The sequence below is a fragment of the Callospermophilus lateralis genome, chromosome 2 (assembly GCF_048772815.1).
Source record: "Callospermophilus lateralis isolate mCalLat2 chromosome 2, mCalLat2.hap1, whole genome shotgun sequence".
In the NCBI taxonomy this organism is placed as follows: Eukaryota; Metazoa; Chordata; class Mammalia; order Rodentia; family Sciuridae; genus Callospermophilus; species Callospermophilus lateralis.
Window position 1 is genome coordinate 107830797 of NC_135306.1, and position 19650 is coordinate 107850446.

The following is a 19650-nucleotide window of genomic DNA, read 5'->3' on the forward strand; positions in this document are numbered from 1 at the left end:
GGGCCCAAGGCTGGGAGGGAGGTTTGCACTGGTGGGCTATTATTTGCCCCTGGAATGTGGCACCCTTGGGAGGTGTCTACTTTGTTGAGAATGAAGGTCAGCCTCAAACTCTTGGGAAATCCCTTAGTACTGGGGATTGAACCCAGGGATGCTCCACCACTGAGCTACACCCCCAGTCTATATATACAAATTTTAGTTGTTGTTGATGATGATGGACCTTTATTTATTTATTTATTTTTATGTAGTGCTAAGGGTGGAACCCAGTGCCTCACATATGCTGGGCAAGCGCTCTACCACTGAGCTACATCCCATCCCCCGAGGCCTTCAAATCTTGAAAACAATTTTAACAAATAAAAAAGGTGTTTTGAAGGTGAATATCCTGCAGGCTCTACACACAAGGTGGAAGGGGCCTTCTCCAAGTATCTCCTCTTCTACCTTGAGCATGGTTGGGGCTCAGGACTGAGGTCTCCGGTTGGGCAGAAGGAAGGAAGGAAAAAAATGCTGTGTGCACCTCCCTCCTTCAACCCCTGGGGAGGTTGCAGCAGGTCCTTAAATGCTTAGAAGGCGGCATGTCCCCCCAAGGCTACCTCCATGGACACTCCGCCTGACCACAGCCAGCACAGCTTGGCTCCCACAGCAACACTCTTCTGCACACAGCCTGTTCTAGAGACGCAGGAGCAGGTAGAGGGGGAAGCTCCACAAACCCCGCTTCCTCCCCAAGACCTTGAAGGAAGGATGGGTACCCTACATGCTCCCTCCTAAGGAGCTGGGTCTCCTGCAGGACCAATGAAACCCTCTTGCCTCAACTTGGCCAAACTGTTGTCATCTTTCAGCCTCAACCTATACCCATCTCTTCCAAGAAGCCTTCTCCACTCAACACAGCCTATACATCCCTCCTTCTGGCTGCCAGCACCGGCCCAGCACTTCCTGTGGCAGCCTTTTTATACTGGAAGATGCTGGGGAAGTGAAGAGCCTTCCATGTCTGCTTTGGTGGTCTCAGGTTCATGGATGAGGCAATGTCTGATCTTTTCACCAATGGTAGCCACATTAATAACAAAGGCTAAGGACACTCACTGAGTGATAGGCACTTGACGTGTATGAAGTCACTTTAAATCTTACAAATTAGGATTATGTTATAACTGAGGCACAGAGAGTAAAGTAACTTGACCCAAGATTGCACAGCAAATATGTAGCAAGGCCTTGTTATAGCAACTGCAGAGAGCAGTCAGGTCTTGTAGTTTCTATCCATTTGGGGACATCTCTTCATCTGTTGAAGAGCACTTAGGTCGGTTCCCTTAATTTGAATGCTGGATGGCTTGTTTCAAAGTCTCATTTTTTTTTTTTTTTTACTTCCCAATGCTGCGGGTGGAACTTAGGGCCTGGCACATACTAGGCAAATGTATTACTACTAAGCCAGATCTCAACCCCTTGTCTCTCAATCTCTTGAGTGCACAAGTTTTATTCTATCCTTCCCTGATACCACCCTCCCTCACACCTTTCCCTTTCCCAAGTGATAGAGCACACAGTGGGTACTTTAGAAGGTGCTGTCCCCAGATGGGTCACTGATCATATAGGAGGACACTTCTGACACCAGGTGGCAGTAGTGGATAAAATTTCTCTTTGATCTCTGGGTCTAATGTGTCAAGTAAAAATTTAAAACTTTTATTTATGGTACAAATGATAAATACTTTGTATTAAAAATCTGGAATTCAAGTTTTCCTTGTACTTCATACTCCCTCCCTGCTCCAGAACCTTACAAAAATATTTCTGTTTAGAGGGAGGAAGAGGGGGTGCCCGCTCCAGGGGCAAAGTCCAGGTCTGGGGAAAGGCACATGTGGTCAGTGTCAGGGGTGGTAGGCGTCTGCTCAGCCCCACACCTGGCCTGGCCTTGTGAGAAAGAAGAATGCATGGGATCTGGCACAGGGGCTGTGACATGGGTCCCCAAGAGCACCTCTTTGGAGGTACAGATCCTTTCATTGGTGGGGAATAGGAAGGTGTGGCAAGGCCAGCTCCTTCTAGTCATGAGTGGGGAGATGCGTTAATAGGCAGAGACTCCTTTAGGATCTAAACCTTTGAAGAGCTGAATTCTAGGCTGTCACATTTTGGTTGCTTGAAAGTGAACACTTCGGGGGAGATGAGGAGGGGAAGGGGGCAAGTGTGGAGAACTAGCTTTGTCTCTCCCTGCCCCCAAGGAAGGCACAGGGTGGGAGGGGGCTGCCTTCATGAATGACCCTACCGTCCCACCCCTTTCACAGTCATGCAAGAGGCAGGCAGGCCGAGGCTTCGGGGCCAGAGTGGGGGAGGGAACTTAAGGCCTTAGGTAGGGTTGCCACCTCCTCTGGTGGCAGGGCCCAGAGCAGCCCTACTAGGGGTCTTCATCCCAGAGACACAGTTGCCTCTGGGGCACATAGAAGTCAAAGTTATAGTTCTTCTGGCAGCTTCGGATGCCACACTTGTAGGGTGCGGGCCGCTCACGGCTGTGGCAGTACTTGAGCATGCAGGGGTACCAGGCCAGGCTCAGGCCATAGCGGCAGGTGCAGGGCTTCCCACGGTCCCCCACCTGCCTGCAGCGAGGCAGTTCCATCTGCTCAGATGCCTTGGGTAGAGCCTCGAAGACAGAGCTGTCCACACCTGGGGGAGAAAGGCAAGGATGAGAGAGGGAGGGGGCATCCTAGCTACAGGCTGCAGCCCCCTCCCAGCCTCTTTAGTCCCCCCCTTCCCAAGCTCCTTTGGGTATATGGAGGTAAGTGGGAGGCACTGAGTCACAATCACCTTCATCTATTGAGTCCCAACTATGTGGCAGGGATTCTACATTCAGTACCTCTTTCCTTCACCCGTGAGCTAAGCATTGTCACCCGTCTCATAGATTAGAAAACTGGGGCAGAGCCAGGCATGGTGGCACATGCCTGTAATTCCAGTGGCTCAAGAGGCTGAGGCAGGACGATTGCAAGTTCAAAGTCAGCCTCAGCAACTTAGCGAGACCCTATCTCCAGTAAAATATTAAAAAGGGCTGGGGATGTGGCTCCAATTCCTGGTACCAAAAAAAAAAAAAAAAAAAAAGGGAAAGAGAGAGTCAGGTCTGTCTGACTTCAAATTTGTACTTGGCTTTAAAACACCACTGTACTGGAGTGTGCCAAAACAGAGGTGTTGGGGAGACTGGGGAGGAAATCAGGACAGCTTCTTAAGGGAGATGGTGTCTGAGTAGGGCTAAGCAGGGAGGGGACAGCCCAAACCTGCCCATAGAGGAGGAGACAGCAGGGGCTGGGCAGGCTCTGCTCAGTGACTGTGGGAGGGACTAGCTTCTGTGGGGTGTTAGTGTCAGGCTTATACCTTAGTTTGGGGCACAGCACATGGGGAAGTGGTGAGCCAGGCATGGCTAGCCCTATGAGCATCTCTCAATCCAGTCCCGCCCAGGGAACAGCACGCATTTCTCTAGGCTCAGGAGGCTGGGTGGAGAGATCAGGGGCCAGGAGCTGGAATGGTGATGTTTTCCTGTTCCTCCCACATAGAGGACCTGAGGGAAGTCCTGGGAAGGGCGCAGAGAGCTGGGCCAGTGTTGAATTCACACAGAGACAGCACAGAGCTGTGGGCAGGGATCATGGGGAGAGGTATCAAGAATCATGGGGGAGACACTGGCACCGGGGATGGTGCAAAACTGATTTCTGGGAGGCAGCAGCAGAGGCAGGCAGGGAAGAATGGTGCCTCATGACGGAAGGTCTGTGTCCCAAGGGCAGGGATATGGGGGAGAGTCGGAGAATCTCCCTCTGAAGGGTCTGGCAGTCCCGTGTCCCTCCTGGAATGAGTCCCTTTCATCTGGATGACACTTACTGACAGCTACACAGGCACCACTTCTCTAGGAAGCCTTCCTGGGCTGATCACAGCATGGCTTAGAGGTTCCACCCCTGAATGCCCGGGCTCATTGTTATGCACTCTGCCAGACTTAAAGCTTTGTCAATCAAGCCCCCTCCACCAGCCCTGCCCAGGAAGTTCCTAGGAACAGGAATTAGGCGTCTACATCTCTGACCCCAGGTCGACTCATCTCTGCAGGTGCTCAATAAACATCTCCTGAACAAATGAAGGAGCCCCTCAGTGAGGTGCCCCTTCGACCATCTGTGATGTCCCTCCACCCGCTTCTCTCTGCCATGCTGCAGACAGGGCCCAGCAACTAACTGACCTTGTTCCAGCCAGAACCGGACATCCTCCTGGCGGGTGTAAATGGCATCTGCGGCCTCAGCGCATACATTGTGAAGATGGGGACTCAGCAGGCCGCCCTGGCTGAAGTTCACGGCGATGTCCATGTGCAGCTGTTCCAGGCCCCGCATCTCCTCAGCCTGCCTCACTGCCCGTGGGTTTTTCTGTGTGTAGAGGACAGGAGCCACTCCTACCTGGCCTTGGAGTGCTCCCTGCCCAGATCTCCCATGATCCCTGAGAGCCCCGGCTGGCAGTCAAGGGGCACCCAGCCCCACCCCTGAAACTGCAGAGGGCAGTGAGGTCTTGCAGCTTCTATCCAGAATGAACTGCTCTCCAGCTGACCGCTGGAGCCTGATGGCCTATTCCGTGGTGCTCCTGGGAGGTGGAGGTGGGCAGGCCAGGCTACTAGTTGTCCCAGGGTAAATGACCTCTCAGGTCAGGTTTTTTTTTTTTTTTTTTTTTTTTTGCAGTGCTAAGGATGGAACCCAGGGCCTTGTACCCCTCTGCCATAAGCTCCCTTGTCATGTGCTATCCACACCCAGGGAGCTGAGTCTCTCTGGGAAGGGCAGGTGAAAGGGAGGGGAGGAGGTCATGGGGCAGGCCTGTTGGTAGGCCAGGCAGTTCAGATGAAGCCACCAGAGGACTGGGGTCTAGGGGGCCAGCAGCAGGTCAGCAGGTTGTAGGGCTGTGAAGGTCATGCTGAGCACATGACAAGTATTTTCTCACTACATTCTCTCTTATAACTCATTCCCTTAATAAGAAAATTGAGGCTCTGAGGGTAAGGTAATGTGTCCAATGTCACCAGCGTATGGGTATGGTGATACACACCTGTAATCACATTGGGTCTGGAGGCTGAGGCAGGAGGATCCCAAGTTCATAGCCAGCTTTACCAACTTAATGAGGCCCTAAGCAACTTACTGAGACCCTGTCTCTAAAAACATGGGGGTTCTGGGTCGCACCTGACCAGGGCAGTCCAGGGTGGGTACTCACCTGCCGTAGCTTGGCCATGGCCTCACTGGGGATGATCTCATTGTGGTGCAGTCGGGTGACAAAACAGAGGGCCTGGAATTGACTCTGCCCCTTTTCCAGCTCCCCCAGGATCAGAGCCCGGAAGATCTTCACATCCTGAAGGGAAGAGCAGGAGGATGGGACACAGATGGAGAGAAGAGGAATCCATTCCAGCTCAAGCCCTGGAGAAAAGGGCACCTGGATACCCACAATAGACACCTTCCTCTTCTGCCTTAGGACTTCACCTTTCCCATTTAATCTCATGACTTAAAAGAAAGACCCCCATCCAAAGGTTCCAAAGCTTTCTGGGAAATTGACAAAGGGAACCCATCAGAAAGAATCCTTTAGCCAGGCCTGTTAGTGCACACCTATAACCCCAGAGGCTCAAGAGGCTGAGGCAGGAGGATTGCAAATTCAAAGCCAACCTCAGCAACTTAGTGAGACCTTGTCTCTCAATAAAATATAAAAAAGGGCCGGGGATGTGGCTCAGTGGTTAAGTGTCCCTGGGTTCAATCCCTGGTACCAAAACAAAAAACAAAAAAAACAAAAAAACAAAAAAAACAAACCCCCAAAACCAAAGAACCCTTTGACAGTATGGAGCTTCACCTTGAAGAAGATAGTACCTCTTTTTTTTTTTGTCTGTTTGTTTTCTTTTTTGCAGTGCTGAGAATCAAACCCAGGGCCTTGTACGCAAGGGAAGTTCTCTACCACTGAGCTACATCCCCAATAGCACCTCTTTTTGGCATCTGGTTTGTTCAGAGCTGAGGCTTCCACTGGGTGGAGCAGCTGCCACCACCTGACCAGGGCATCATAGGGAGGGACTGTGCTTTCACAAGTCAGATTTCAGAGCTTCTCTCTGACCTTATTCAGCAGGTTCGAGGACAGATCACCAGATGGCCCTGGTGCTTCTGATTAGCCAGGCTCCTGGCCACCCACCTCTCATTTTAGGGCTAGTGGGGACAGGGCTGTGTCAAGGGCAGGCTGCAGCTGTTGCTGCCTTCCCTTCCGGTCAGGGGGAGCTGGGATGGCTCACCTTTCCCTCCAAACTTCCCCTTTCCCTAGGGGGTACTAAAGGCATGATCAGCCGGCCAAGAGCTCCTTCCTGTTACTGACTCACTGAGTGAATGGGGGAGCCTAGAAGAGGGCAGAGGGAAAAAGGTCCCTTTCCAATCTGGCTGCTGCTGGAACCCTCTGCTCCACCCACCTGCACCCCGTACTCCCATCCCCGCATAGTTCTTAACCACTCTGTGCCTCGGTTAATTCTGCTCCCAGTGTGAAGTTAGCAAGTCCCAGTAAAAGTGGTTTGTGTCTGTCAGGACCCTTCCTGCCATGGACACACCCTGGCTTCCATGACTGTTGGCTGAGAACCCCTGCCCCCCACACCTCTGCACAGGCACTTATATACAGCCTTGGGCAGTCATTCATCTTTCAGTGCTTGTGCCTGGGGCATCCCCTGCTGAGAGAGCCCCGATTCATTCAGTGATTAATATACCCCTGCTAGGGTGTAAGGGTTTTGAGAACAGAGACCAAGTGTTCTCCTGGATGCAGACAGCAGGGGCCCACATTTCACCCCAAAGCTGCAATGTATTAGCTGGTACCCTAGGTTACCCCCGATTTCTCTAAGCTTCAATTGTGAAACAGGAAGAACACATTTGCCTGATAGGTTGTCACCTGGAAGCAGTAAGCGCTCAGCACATGTTAGCTGTGGTTACTGTCACCACTGCAGTGACTGGTAAAGGCTGCAGATCCTCTGCAACAAATGGCTGCCTAAGATCTCCGAAATCCCTGTGTGCTTCTGCCACCCTGTAATTCTGCAGGGGTTGCTTTTACTTCCTTTAGCTATAAATGATTTCTGGAACAATGGGGCGTAGGAGTATATAGGTTGATTTTCCGGAAAGGGAAACTGAGGAAGGTCCCATCAGGTTCCTTATGATCCCAGAGATTTGTGGAGATGGTGAATCAGAGCTCTACTTCCCCTTGACAGGAAATCCCTTCTTGGGTCACAATGCTGGCATCTCCTTTTCCTGCCAGCCTGGGTCATCTGATCTTTCATTCACTCGGGTTGGCTGCGGGGACACTGGAGGTGAGGACACGGGTGGCATATTCCACTCCGGGCTCAATTCCTGCCAGGTGAGACTTGACACCAGACTTCCCCTGCCAGAAATGAGTCAGGCAGATGTCCCTGACTGGATCCCCCAGGCAGGATCCAAAAATCCACCCCCCTGGCATTTTCACCTATGACCCTTTAAAACAAACCCTGTCTGGATGTTCATGTCTTCTCCATTGTATGTGCAATACCCTGTGGTCTGAGGACTGCTAAGGGGTCTCATTGCTTGGTGACATCACTTGCCCATCACTAGCAGGAGAATGTGTTTGAATCTTTGGAGCATAGGGGTGAAAGAAATTTGCTTGAACTTTCTCCCTGTGTCTATATTAAACAATCATGGCAATGACAACAGCAAAATGCTACAAAAATGAGAACCTAACATGGGGTGGGGTGGTATTGAGAAAGATGATTTCCTCTCTCTCTCTCTCTCTCTATGTAGGACAAAGAGTTACTGAAGTCTATAACTGGAAGGGAGAAATAATTATTATGGATCAAGCAGGATCAAAATCCTTGCACAACAGAACTCTATTACCAAGTTTGGACTGGGTAACTTGATCAAGGTCACAGGCTATGAGAAAAGGTAGCCAGGACTTTTCACCCAGGCAGTCTAGTCTGAATCCAAAGCCTGAGGTCTCTTAACCACAATGCACACTTGCCTCCTAGGGGGTACTAATGAGGCTAATCACTCTGATATTCAGCTGAAAAAACAGGCTCAGGCCCACAGAGGAGGTGAGGTCTGTTGGTGGTCACTCAGCTAGAGTGGCAGAGGCAGGATTAGAACTTGGTTCCTTCTTCCCATCATGCCCATCTGGCAGGAGTGCATAAGTCTTCATATACCTGCTTAAGCTTTCTGTACTGGAGCAGCTCCTGCTCACACTAAGTGACGAACAAATCATGCAAATAAGAAGGAATGAGGCAGGAATATCCTTCTAACCAACCTGCCTGCCCTATTCAAGACCTCTACACTCTGAATTCTCTGGTTTTTTTAGTTCTTTCTCCTGAAAACCACATTCCCTTGCAGCCTCAGGGAGGAAGTGGGCAGCCCTAATCTCTGGATCTGACTCTTAGGTTACAGGGCTCCATGATCGTGACCTGTGTCCCTTCCACCTACTCCCTACATCTGACTCACTAGCAAAGTTCCAGGGCTCTCTTTTCTCCAGAACAGATGGAAGAATAGGGTAAAGAAGTCCCCCAGCTTAAAGAACATCTGGCTAGATGGAAATCTGGCTCCTAGCCTTTCTTGTCTCTCAGGAGTCCCCTAGGATGATTCACCCAGGGTCTAAAGCCCATGGCAGATGGCATAACATGGGTGGGAGCCCATGGCAGGTGCTGGAGGCAGGTACCTCAGGCTCGGAATGCAGGCTGGACTTCCAGGACAGGAGGGCTCCACAAGGCTCCTTCTCCCCTGAGTAACCAGGAACCTCTATCCCATCAGGAAAACATGGGAACATACAGCAACCAGAGCCAGAACCTGGGCATGTGAAGGGTGTGGCAGGTGTGCCCCAGAGACCGTGTTTGCTGAAGTCCTCATCTGTAGTTGTAATAAGGAGTTGGTAGGTTCCAGGACATCACAGTAGTGCAAAGATCCCAGATCCTGGCCTTGCCACCATTAGCCACATATCCCTAGGGGGACTTGCTTAGGCTCTCTGTACCACAGTTTCCACATCTGCAAAGTGATCAAAACAGCAGTATCTACCTTGAAGGATTACTATAAGGGAGAGATGAGTGAAAGTTCTTGGGTCACAGTGGGCTGGGCTCAGTTCTCGTCTTGTGGCTGCAAGCCCTCACTTTGCTTGCCTCGCTCCCACTGTAACCTACTCCCAGCCTATGAGAGCTCTCTTCTACAGATGCACTGGAGGCCCAGACAAGTCAGAGGAGTCCTCTGTGGCTTGCAAGTAAACAGCAGGTTAATAGAAAGTCACTAATTAATATGACTTGGGGCAGGACTTTCACAAGCACAAGGCTGGGCAGGGAAATAGGCAAAGCTAAGAAGGCCCCTGTCTTTAGAGGACTCCCAGGAAAGGCTGATATTTGAGTGCTATGGAAGCAAAGGATAAGGCTGGGGTGGAGGGAGAACCTTTCAGTAAAGAGGGGGATATTTAGAGAAGAAATGGAGGTGTGAGGGTCTCCTAACAGTTCCCCCCATCATTCCTCTCTGCTGTCACCTGAGCTGCCCAAGGCCCTTTAAAGCTCCCTTTGTTCTCACCATAAGCATACCCCCAGAGGCAGGCACCCTGGGTTCCCACCCACAGCAACTCTTGCATAGCCCCACACTGAAGTGAAGAGATTGCAGTTCCCAGGAACTGCACCATGGGACCCCTTGGGCCTTCCCATGAGTGATTCCTCTGCTGGGTTGCCCTGTTCCCATCTGTCCACCCTCCTTTAGCCCCAGTCACATGCATCACCTGCTCAGGCTTCTTCCTGTTGCTGCCCACACCAGACTCTAGGAGAGCCACCCCTGGCGCCAATCCCAGTGTATGGACTGTCCTCCTTACCTGTCTTCCCTTCCAGACCCAGCTTCTTGAGGCTACAGTATTTTATTTGCAGTGGGCCCTGTCCTCATTCTATATCTTCGGCCCAGGCAACAAGTGATCCAGTCCCTCAGTGATCTGACCCTGGCTCAAGTGTAATGGCTCCATCTTATTTATGCAGTAGCCTCAGGGTCTGGCACACAGCTGGGCTCCACACTTGATGGCTGGGTGAGCAAATAGATTCCCTAGAGCTGTCAACCCCCTCAGACCATCTCTTATTGGCCTTGCCTACAGCTGAGCTCCTGCAGGCTGGTAGTCCTACAGCTGCTATTTTGGTTTCCAGAAGGTTTAGGGGATCATCTACTTCATGGCCCAGTGAGGTTCCAGCAGGGAAAGTGACCTTCACAAGTCACATAGCCACAGAGCCAGAACCAGAAGTCCAGGCCTCCCGATTCTCAGTCCAGTGACCTGGACTGTTAGCTCCCTGCGTAGCTAACTTCTCTGGATACTCCGTTTCTCTCTGTCCTCTTCCTGTCTTGCCATCTCTTTGGCAGGATACAGTGTCCCCAAGAGAAGGCTGCTTTGGCTCAGCTGTGCTGGGGTTCCAGGTGAACATGTAAGAGATGGCACAGAGCTGACCTAGAAAAGTACTTGGGACACAGATACTCAGCGCAAGGTCCTCAATGCCATCTCCCTGGCAAGAAGCCTGGGGAAAGCTTCCTGGAGGGAGGGAAAGCAGCACTGCAGAGGGAGCCCCGGGCACATGTGCCCCCACAGCTGTCTTCCAGACTGAGATGAGACTGGAACGAGGGGAACACACTTTTTTTGCTTCAGACACTGTTATTTGGAATTTTATGTTATGCATAGGCAAGTCTAATTGCAACCCACACTAGACTCCCACCTGCTCCCCGCCACTCATGGGCCACATACATCTTTTGTCTTTCACATAGACTTGCTAGTCCTGTATCTCTCTGTCCCTCATAGCCACTTCCACCCCACCCGGTGGCTCCTGCTCTCCCTCATATGCAGGTGCTCCCCTGGCTCCCGTCTTCCTCGATCTCTCCTAAAATGCCCCCTCACCCCTTTCTTGCAGAGACAGTCTCTCCCACCCCCTCTGGGCTCAGGTCACACATTTCCTCAGTCTCCAACACCCTCCTCCCTGTCTGAATCCCCTAGATCTCAAGCCAGCATCTCCAGTTCCAGCTCCCACACACCCTGTCTCCCCTACAGCCTGACAACTCCCGCCACCCTGCCACACGTGCTCACCCCACACTTGACCTCAGCTCCAGCCCATCAGCCTCTCCTAACCCTCTCCATCCCTTTGTACTGATACTTCCAGCTGCCTCCCTGTCACCAGCTCCTAGCTTCTGGGCAGTGGGTGGCAAGATTCCTGGTTTCAGACTCTGCCGCCATCCTGCCACCAGGGCAGAAAGAAACTAAGGGGACAGGGGCATCAGAAATGCCTTTCCCCATGCTCCCTCCCTGCTCGGCACTGCACACAGTGACAGCCCAGGGCAGGGGCCATTGCTCTGAGGCCCAAGGGAAGCAGCTTGTCCCCTCCCAATCCCCTTACTCCTGGACATCTGGTGCTTGCTGTCTCCTGGGAGGGTCCTCTGTCATCCTGGTCTCCTTCCCATCATCACCAGAGCGCGTGATTCTGAGGCCCAGACTGAGCCAATCTAAATATTTATTCCTTTGCTCCTGGCTGGGGCTGCTTCACGGCTAGAGAGGAGCCAGTTTCACTGGGCTGGGGAGGGGAGAGAGAGGAAGAGACTGGCTTGGAGAGACAGCCAGGGTCCTTCCAGCCCCGTGTGGCTGCCTCATGGCAGACACAGGAATACCCTGGTTGCCCTGGCCAGGCTCTCTCCCGGGAATTGGGGCAGATGTGCTCAACCCCAATCCAGACCAGTGCCCAGGGACTAAGGTGAGAGAAGCTGCGCCTCAGGGGCAGGCCCCGACAGAGGATTCTTGTTGCTGGGTATTAGTGCAACCACTAGCCACAGCCCACCCCAAAGCCCCTCATGCTCTGTCAGCCAAATCCCAAAGGTCACCACTATCCCGAGTGCCCCAGGGAACAATGTGAGGCTTTATGTGGATCAAGTGCGCCCCACTGTCCTGCTGACTCAGGGCTCCTGAGATGGGGCTCCACACTTTCCTCACTTAGAGTCCAGCCCCGAAGCCTCCCTTGTTCTCTGCCCTTTATCTGAATCCCCAATGGCAGGTGCTTAAACATTTGCCAACTTAAAGAACAGAAGCTCCTCATGATGCTTTGGTCCCTGAAACAGAAAAAAAGGTGGCTTATGCTTAATGCCTGAGGAAGGAGAGCTGAGAGGAGGGGCCTGCTCAGCTGCCTGGCCCTGCACTGCACTCCTCAGGCACCTATGCCAGCCTTTGCTCTGCAAAGGTCCTCTAAGTCACTTCTGGCAGCCTTGAGCATCACACTGTGTCCCTGGCTGCAGGCAAGGAGTCTGGGGCTCAGAGAGGTTAAGAGACTTGTGAAGTCACACAGTTGGTAAACGGCAGTAAAATGTACACAGTGAGTGATCAACAAGTATCTGTGACATATTTTGTAAAAGCATTGCCCCATCTCTCCCTCCCTAGAGGTCATCCAGGGAAGGAAGGGTCCTATACACTGCCAAAGACTCCATACCCCATCCACTGGGCATAATGAACTTGGGGAGCAGGAGCCTAGCCCAAGTCCATACAGAAGAGAATTTACATATTTGTTCCTGTGCACCTAGATCTTCTCAGCCTCCTCCTTCCCCCCGCCACCCAGGGTCCTTCAGCCTTCTGGAAGGATACACTCAGGGTGCCACCAAAGTCCAGGAGGTTGGGATATAGTGACAGGATCCCTGGGTCATAATCCTGGATCACTACCTTTTTGATCTTGTCAAAGTGACTGCTGAGCTCAGTATGCAATCTGCACCCTGGAGGCAATCAGTGCCTCATGATACAGTGCTGAGGACCCACACAGGCCATGAGTGATATCTGAAGGACTGCTCAGTGGATGACAGCAGACAAGTGGGCAATCTCCCAGCTGGGCCCTCTGCCTGCCTGTCTGGGGAACAGGCATCTAACCCAGCTTATTCAGCACTATCTCTGTAGGTTAGGGACAGAGGGGAAGAACTCCACCTCTTTCTCTCCCCACTGTCTCTCCAGCAGCCCACACCATTGTCTCCAGGTGGTGATGTTCATGGCTGGCCTGGGGTCTTTCATAGTACCCTGCTGGGACATAGCACTTGGGGGTGGGAAATGCTGGTCAAGGTGCAGGTAGCACACTTGAACTTCCAGGCAGGACTGCTGACCCTGATCTAAGGAGGAGCTCCTCAGGTGCAGAGGAGGGACGGGTCAGACACACACAAGCCTGTTTGTAGATTTCGCATAAATTCCTGAGAAAAGGCCCCGTGTTCCAGAAAGTTCTGGGTCTCCTTTGAAAGCACTTCTACTGCCCTCTGATCCCTAGGGAGACTTCCCTTCTACACATGCCTCCATGCCAAATCATAGGGGATCTAACACAGGGTAGGAGGTTTCTAAGCCCCCAAAGCCTCTGCTGTGATGTGACATCCCTTGGAATAAACAGGCTCAAGCAGCACCATGGCTGGGTGCACCTTGCAAATCCTCACTGACTATATCTCATGGCTTTCTGGGTTGCCCTCCAGACCAAGAGCCCCAGGACAGGAACCCCGACACTCCCTGGACAGTTTTTTCCTCTGGCTCCTACTTTCCCATCAGTGCCCAGGGCAGGGTAAAAAGTTTTCAATCTTCCCTGGTCCCTGTCCCTTCGTTGTGATGTTGAACTCATCCCCAGTGCTATGTGGCTCCCTAATTTGGGTCTTCCCTCCAAGACTCCAGCCCAAGAGCCCCCATGACCCCCTACTCCCTCACTTTCAGAATGTCTCCTTCTCATCCCATGTACCCACCCGCCTGATGCAGTCACACATGACTTTCTTCATATCTTTCAGCCCCACCCTCCCCATCCGGCCAGCACCAAACCAGGCTGCCTGGAACATGACTCATCCTTTCCCCAGCTTTTGGACACTCAGACTAGGGGACAGAGGCAAATGAGAGCTTGGACAGGGACAGGAGCTGGGGGGGGGGGGGGGGGAGGGGACCAAGAGAGCAGTGAGACAAGCATCCAGGTGAGAGACTGAGGATGGTGACATGCCTGTTATTAGACATGCCCAATGGTTATGAACACACAGGTCTAATTACATATATAGGATCTGGATTATATAGAAGACTATTATTGCCTGTTGAGTGTATATTAGGAATTAAAGTTTGGGTACCCAGGGCAGAGAATTAGGCCTACAGTATACGTGTTGCCTACAACACATGGGGGGCTGTGGATGTAGGTAAGCAGTGGAACCCATGCTCAGCAGGTTTGAGGTCCTGGGTTCCAGCCCCAGCACCAAAGCCAAGCCCTAGGGTTAATTAGGGGTAGAGCATTGGGTTTCAAATATGTGGCTAAATTTAGGCTCACTTTCACTTCACAGTCGAACCTGATTCTTCCTTCAGGTGCCCTCTGTTTCCCTGCAGCAGCTAGGCCAAGAGGTTCCCAGACTTTGCTGCCCACTGCAATCACCTGGATTTCTTTAAAAAATACCACTGCCTGAGTGCACCCCCGGATTCCATGGGGAAGGAGTGCCACCTACGCATGGGAAGTTTTCAAAAGTCCCCAGGTGATTCTACTGTGCAGTAAAGCTTGGGAGCCTCTGAGTAAAGCATGACATTCTTTCAGAGCTTTGGCTCAGTCAGCCTGGTGGCTCAGTCAGCCTAAGGCAAGGCTTGTAGTGACACATGACAACCATATGACACTCCACACTGATCATGGAATCTGAGAACCCAGCCTGGGTTCCAGTGGCAGGTCCACAATGGCAGAGAGGGGGACAGTCAGATGGTACTGGAACCAGCTGGGAGGAGCTGGAGAGAGGGGGCTGGCTGGGGGCTGGGATCAGCAGGACAGGGCTGTGTTCTGTCCAGCACAGGGGGATTTACTGTGGCCCTGCGTCTAGGACAAGGATGGTCACTCCAGACCAGAGGGACTGGCCAGCAATTTTCGAGATCCAAAGAGCTCCAAGGTGATGATGAGGGACTCAAGTTCCTTCCGACCTTGGCACTGACTTTTGTGACCTCAGGTCAGTCATTTGACCCCTTTGAGCCCAAGGTGATGATGGCAGGGAGGATGATGGCTAAATACTTAGAGCCACAATTAGCAAAGCAAAACTTCTCTACTTCCTGAGCACTTAAGTATTCTGATGCAGAGGAGTGAAGTGGGCCCTCTTCAGGTGCCAATAGCCAAGAGGGGGCTGTGAGTGACCGCTTTCTACATTTCTTAATGAAGGCTCACACAGATGGAAGAGCTGGCTCAGGATTAACCAGCTAGAGTGGTAACCAGGCCTGTCTCATTAGATCAGGACTGTCTCTCCCAAAGGTGATTAGATGGCAAACATTACTGTCCTCGGTGAATTCAGAACTTTTCCCAAACCACCCCAAAATGGCTTTGGTACACAAAACACAAAATCACAAGTTCCAGGCCTTTTTCTTACAGGAAAAATCATTACTTCTAGAAAGAACTTTGTGGTGGAAATCTGCCAAAGACTATGAGGTATGAGACCTTGAGAAGTGAGCCGCCGGCAGAAGGGACTGAAAGGGCTGGGGCGGGATTTGGCTGATGGAGATGTGGACGGAGGTGGGTAGACTATGCCTTCCTAATCCCTGTACACCCCAATGCCACCCTGCCCCAGGCCAACCGAGAAGCCTGGAGTTGGAGGGGCCTTGGAGCTGGTTCCCTTTTGTGCCTTCCGCTACCAAATCCCTCCCTTGCTGATGAAATTGGAGATGCCAAGGGCGGGTGTGAAGAGCCAGCTTCTGGGTCAGAGGCTAACCTGAAAAACAGACGTCAGAAACCTGGCTGAAGGTTTGAACCACTCTGAGGATTAAAATGAGTGGCTTGCCATCAGCTCAAATGCACTCTCTTACTGGGCGGCCGGGTGTCCCCCATAATACTCAGTCTCGGGCCCCAGGCCCTCACCCCCACAGACAGCCACCACCTCCCCCATTATAGCTGGGCTCTCCTTCTCCTTTCCCTTCAGGGCCCAGCAATAAAAAAACCTCCCAGCTGTAGCCAGAGGCTGTAAAAGTGCAACCCCACCCACCGCAGCCAGCCCAGCCCCTGCCTTTCACAGCCCTGGCCACAGCCTCAGCCTTGGGTACTGGAGAGATCCCAAAGATGGGCAAGTATCCAGGGTTCCAGGGTAGCCACAGTATTTGGCCAGTGAATAGGGTGGCCTTCCAGACATACAGCCTGGCCTGAGGCTCACCTCTAAGGTCAAAGGGCTTAGAAGGAGAATTTGATTCCTGACTGCTGATGAACTCAGCCACTTTGGGTTTTCCAAGCGAAAACATCATCGAAAAAATTCCCCTGAAATTCAGGTGGACACAAGGGATGTTCAGGCCCTATCAACTTCCATTTCTCCTCACAAAAACTCATCTTTCCTACCTCCCTCTGAGCTACCAATCTAGCTTGGGCCTGAGGAGTAAGGATACACCACCTAGTTTTCCCATCTGTGACAGCTCCCCCACCAGCTAAGGCCTATGACAGTGACAACTTGGTGGTCCTGGGACAGATCAGAAGTGGAGCCTTACCCGCTATTCTACCTTCCACTGGATCTTCTTGATGCCTACTATCCATGGCAATCTCACTGGATTCTTAGCCAACTCCCCAAATTCTACCCCTATGCTCCCAAAGTCCCAGGCCAGCTCCCAGTCTCTAGGAGGGAAGAGGGAGAGGTGGTCAGCCCTGGCCCTGGCTTCCACAGCAGCACAGTCATCTAATCCACCCCATTTCTGTGCTCCCCCCCTCGCCCCCCAGAGACAGAGCTACACAGGGCCTTTTTGTTACTAGGGAAGGGGATAGAGGTAGGAGATCAGGAGACTCTCTTTGACACCATTTCCTGCTGCTGGGTCACCCAGTGCCCTGCCAGGTACATGTCCTGATGCACACCCAAGCACCTCCACTGTACGTACCCCTTCTGGTCCTCTCCACAACACATTCACACATTAAGTAGAGGCTCATTTCTGACCCCCTACAAGCAATCTGGACCCAAATTTGGGGTTGGCCAGCCCCAGCTAGGCAGGGTAAAGGGTGGCACCTCTTCCAGAATGAAGGGCCTCACTTGGGGGTCTCTCCCCAGGTCCTCCAGCTACAAGCTTCCTGGCCTTCCAGGCCAAAGAGGAGAAACTTCTCCTTGGCTTGGGAGGGGCACTCAGCTCTTCCCAGGAAAGTGAAATAGGGAGAAGTGGTTCAGGGATCTCAAAGTGTCAGAGCTGGGAGCCCTCAAAGTCACCACATTGCCCTGTACAGTCACCTTACTGTCTGTTGCTCTAGACCACACAGCAACATGGGGAGAACCCAGGATGCCTGATACCTCTCCTGGGATTCTCGTCTCTGGAGCACAGAGAAATTACAGGAGGAGCTGTTAACAGGAACTTTTGAAGGAGGATCAGCTAGGAGAGCGGGAGGAGGCCGGAGGGACAGAGCTGGCCAAGGCACGAGAAGGGAGGCCACTACCTAGAGACAAGTGGTGAAAGGCTGGGAAGTTGGTGGAGGAAGCAGCAGCAGTTCACTGAGAATGACCGGGCGGGTCGGGGCGTTGGGGAACGGGGCAATGGGGTATAGGGAGGAACCTGCGTGACCTTGGCAAGTCACGTTTCCCTCTTGGCCTGGGTCTTCCCATCTGCAGACTCAGGTGTGCCTGAGCCCCCGAGGGGAGGCTCTGGGCTCGCAGGTCTCATCCAGCGAGCGAGGGGACCTCACCTTCTTGAAGTCGGCAGTGAAGGAGACGAGGGTGCCATCCGGCTTGCGCAGCTCCAGGCTGATGCTGTCGGCGTCGCTGTCCGCCTGTAGGCTTTCCTCGGTCACCTGGCCGTCGGGCAGCCGCACGCGTACCCGTAGCTCGGCCGGAGCGCCCACCCCCGCGCCCACGCAGCGCGACGACCCCAGCAGCAGCAGTAGCGGCAGCAGCAGCAGCAGCTGCGCGGGTAGCTTCGTGGGGACATCACGGCGACCGGGGGCGGGCATCCCCGGGGGCCGCCGCGGCCCTGGCGCGCCGCGTGGGGGCGGGGAGAGGCGCTGACAAACTTGGCCCCAAGTTAGGGGCTCGCTCGGGGCGCCTTGGACCGCTCTTCCAAGGGACCCTGCGGCGAGATCGCCCGCGACGTGGCGCGGACGCACGTGGACAGCCCTTAGCCGCGCCCGGTGGCTCGAGTCCGAGACGGCGCCCCCGACCCGCCCCCAGCCCCTCGCCGCGGCTCCTGCGCCCCCGACTCCGGCGCTAGAGGCTCGGTTTTGCACTTTTCATTCAATCCCACCCCCCGTCACTTCCTTCAGAAAACAGAAACCACCAGGACCTGCCTTAAAGAGACCGCGCACCTCTCGGCCCTTAAAGGGCCCGCGGCGGCCCGGGGGAGGGGGCGGGGAGAGGGGACCGCCGCCAGCGGCTTTGTGGGAAAGGGCTCGCTCAGTGTCCCTCCCGCCGCGCTCCGGCTGTGTCAGTAGTTTGCCCTAGCAGCAAATCCCTTCCTCCCAGCAGGGGCGGGACGGGAGACTCTTCCCCCGCCCCTCTTTTTTTTTTTTTTGGCTTGTTCTTGTGCCACGTGGATGAAATAATCGGGCTTGGATTTTTAGGGGTTTTGTTTGGTCCTTTAGTTTTTCTGACACAGCGAGTTTCTCAAAAGCGTCTGCAAAATCATACCTCATGTCTCACTCCGCCTTTTTCCTGCCCTAGGTCTAGCGTGAAGCAGGAATTCTTGCCCAGCCTTGACTCAGATCAGGTGCGAGATAAAGAGAGGCTACCGAGTAGACCCTCAAAACGCCCATATTTTGTGAATCCCTGTTCAGCTTTCTTTTTCAGTCCAGTGTCCCTCATCTCCCCAGTTCATGGCCTTTCCTAGGTCCAGCCCACTTCCTCGGAGTCCTTGCTCTTTCCAGGTAACAGATGGAGCTCGTCCAAGGAAATGTTAGATTTCAAGTCACTGGAGACACTGGACACTGGCGCTTCACATCAGTAACTCACCCACAAGCCGTGAGAAGATATGCCTGCCCTGCCATGCACCCCACCAGTGAGCTGGTCAGGGGAGATCTGGAAATGGCTGCCTCTGCTTAACTGTGTCATTTGGGCATGTTTTAAATGTACTTTGCACCTCAGTATCCCCCTGTGAATATTGGGTTGCTGCAGTACCTCCAGCCCCCTGCAAAGCCCCAGGGGGATGTTCAGAACCTATTGTTCCCATATACTCATTTTCACTTGTTTGTGCTAGATCCCCTGTTTTCCCTGGAATATTGATGGCAGCCTTCTTCCCTCCTAGGGTGTCCCCACTCAGTGCCTGGTGGGCTGCCAGAGTCCACCTCTTACTACCAAGGCAGAGCCCTTCCTGTTACATTCTGTTGCCTAAATTTAAGACTGAAGGGGATTTGAGATTATACCTAATTCATGGTTTTCCAAATTTGTCTTACCTCAAGAATCACTTGGATGCTTGTTAAAAACACATTCTTGGGTGTTTACACTTATGGACTGAAACCCTAGGGAAAAGAAGAGAAAATCAGCATTGTTGACAAGGGCCCATATGATACTTGATTATATCAAGAGTGACAGTGGGCACTTGACAGAAGGTCAAACATAAAGGATCTAAAATGCACAGCATCTTTCCTGGGAAGCCACCTGGCCCTTTAGCACTTGCTCTTCACCTTGGGGAGATGAGGCAGACTGCTAGAGAACAACTGGACTGCTCCTCCAGGGACTCCCACCCTGAGCTGACGGTACTGAAGATGAGAGATGCTCAGGGTCTCAAAACTGGCCTCCGTCTGACTGCATG

General features: G+C 52.8%; 1 protein-coding gene across 1 annotated transcript; it reads right to left on the minus strand.

Moving 5' to 3' along the window:
• Positions 1 to 1078: 1078 nt before the first annotated feature.
• Oaf (out at first homolog) lies at positions 1079 to 18327 on the minus strand. The gene is made up of 4 exons (XM_076846266.2): positions 17594 to 18327; positions 5182 to 5316; positions 4175 to 4355; positions 1079 to 2631 (listed from the first exon to the last, which is right to left on the minus strand). The coding sequence occupies exons 1-4, from the start codon at positions 17855 to 17857 to the stop codon at positions 2366 to 2368; spliced, it is 846 nt and encodes a 281-aa protein (XP_076702381.1). The 5' UTR covers positions 17858 to 18327; the 3' UTR covers positions 1079 to 2365.
• Positions 18328 to 19650: the final 1323 nt, after the last annotated feature.

What these genes read in the sequence shown, in the direction of transcription:
- Oaf (XM_076846266.2), bottom strand. Translation starts at nt 17,857, where the DNA reads ATGCCCGCCCCCGGTCGCCGTGATGTCCCCACGAAGCTACCCGCGCAG. An exon ending in TCACTGCCGACTTCAAGAAG is followed by an intron (nt 5,317 to 17,593) that starts GTGAGGTCCCCT and finishes TCTTCCCTTCAG; the next exon opens with GATGTGAAGATCTTCCGGGC. An exon ending in CCGGTTCTGGCTGGAACAAG is followed by an intron (nt 2,632 to 4,174) that starts GTCAGTTAGTTG and finishes TTTCTCCCCCAG; the next exon opens with GTGTGGACAGCTCTGTCTTC.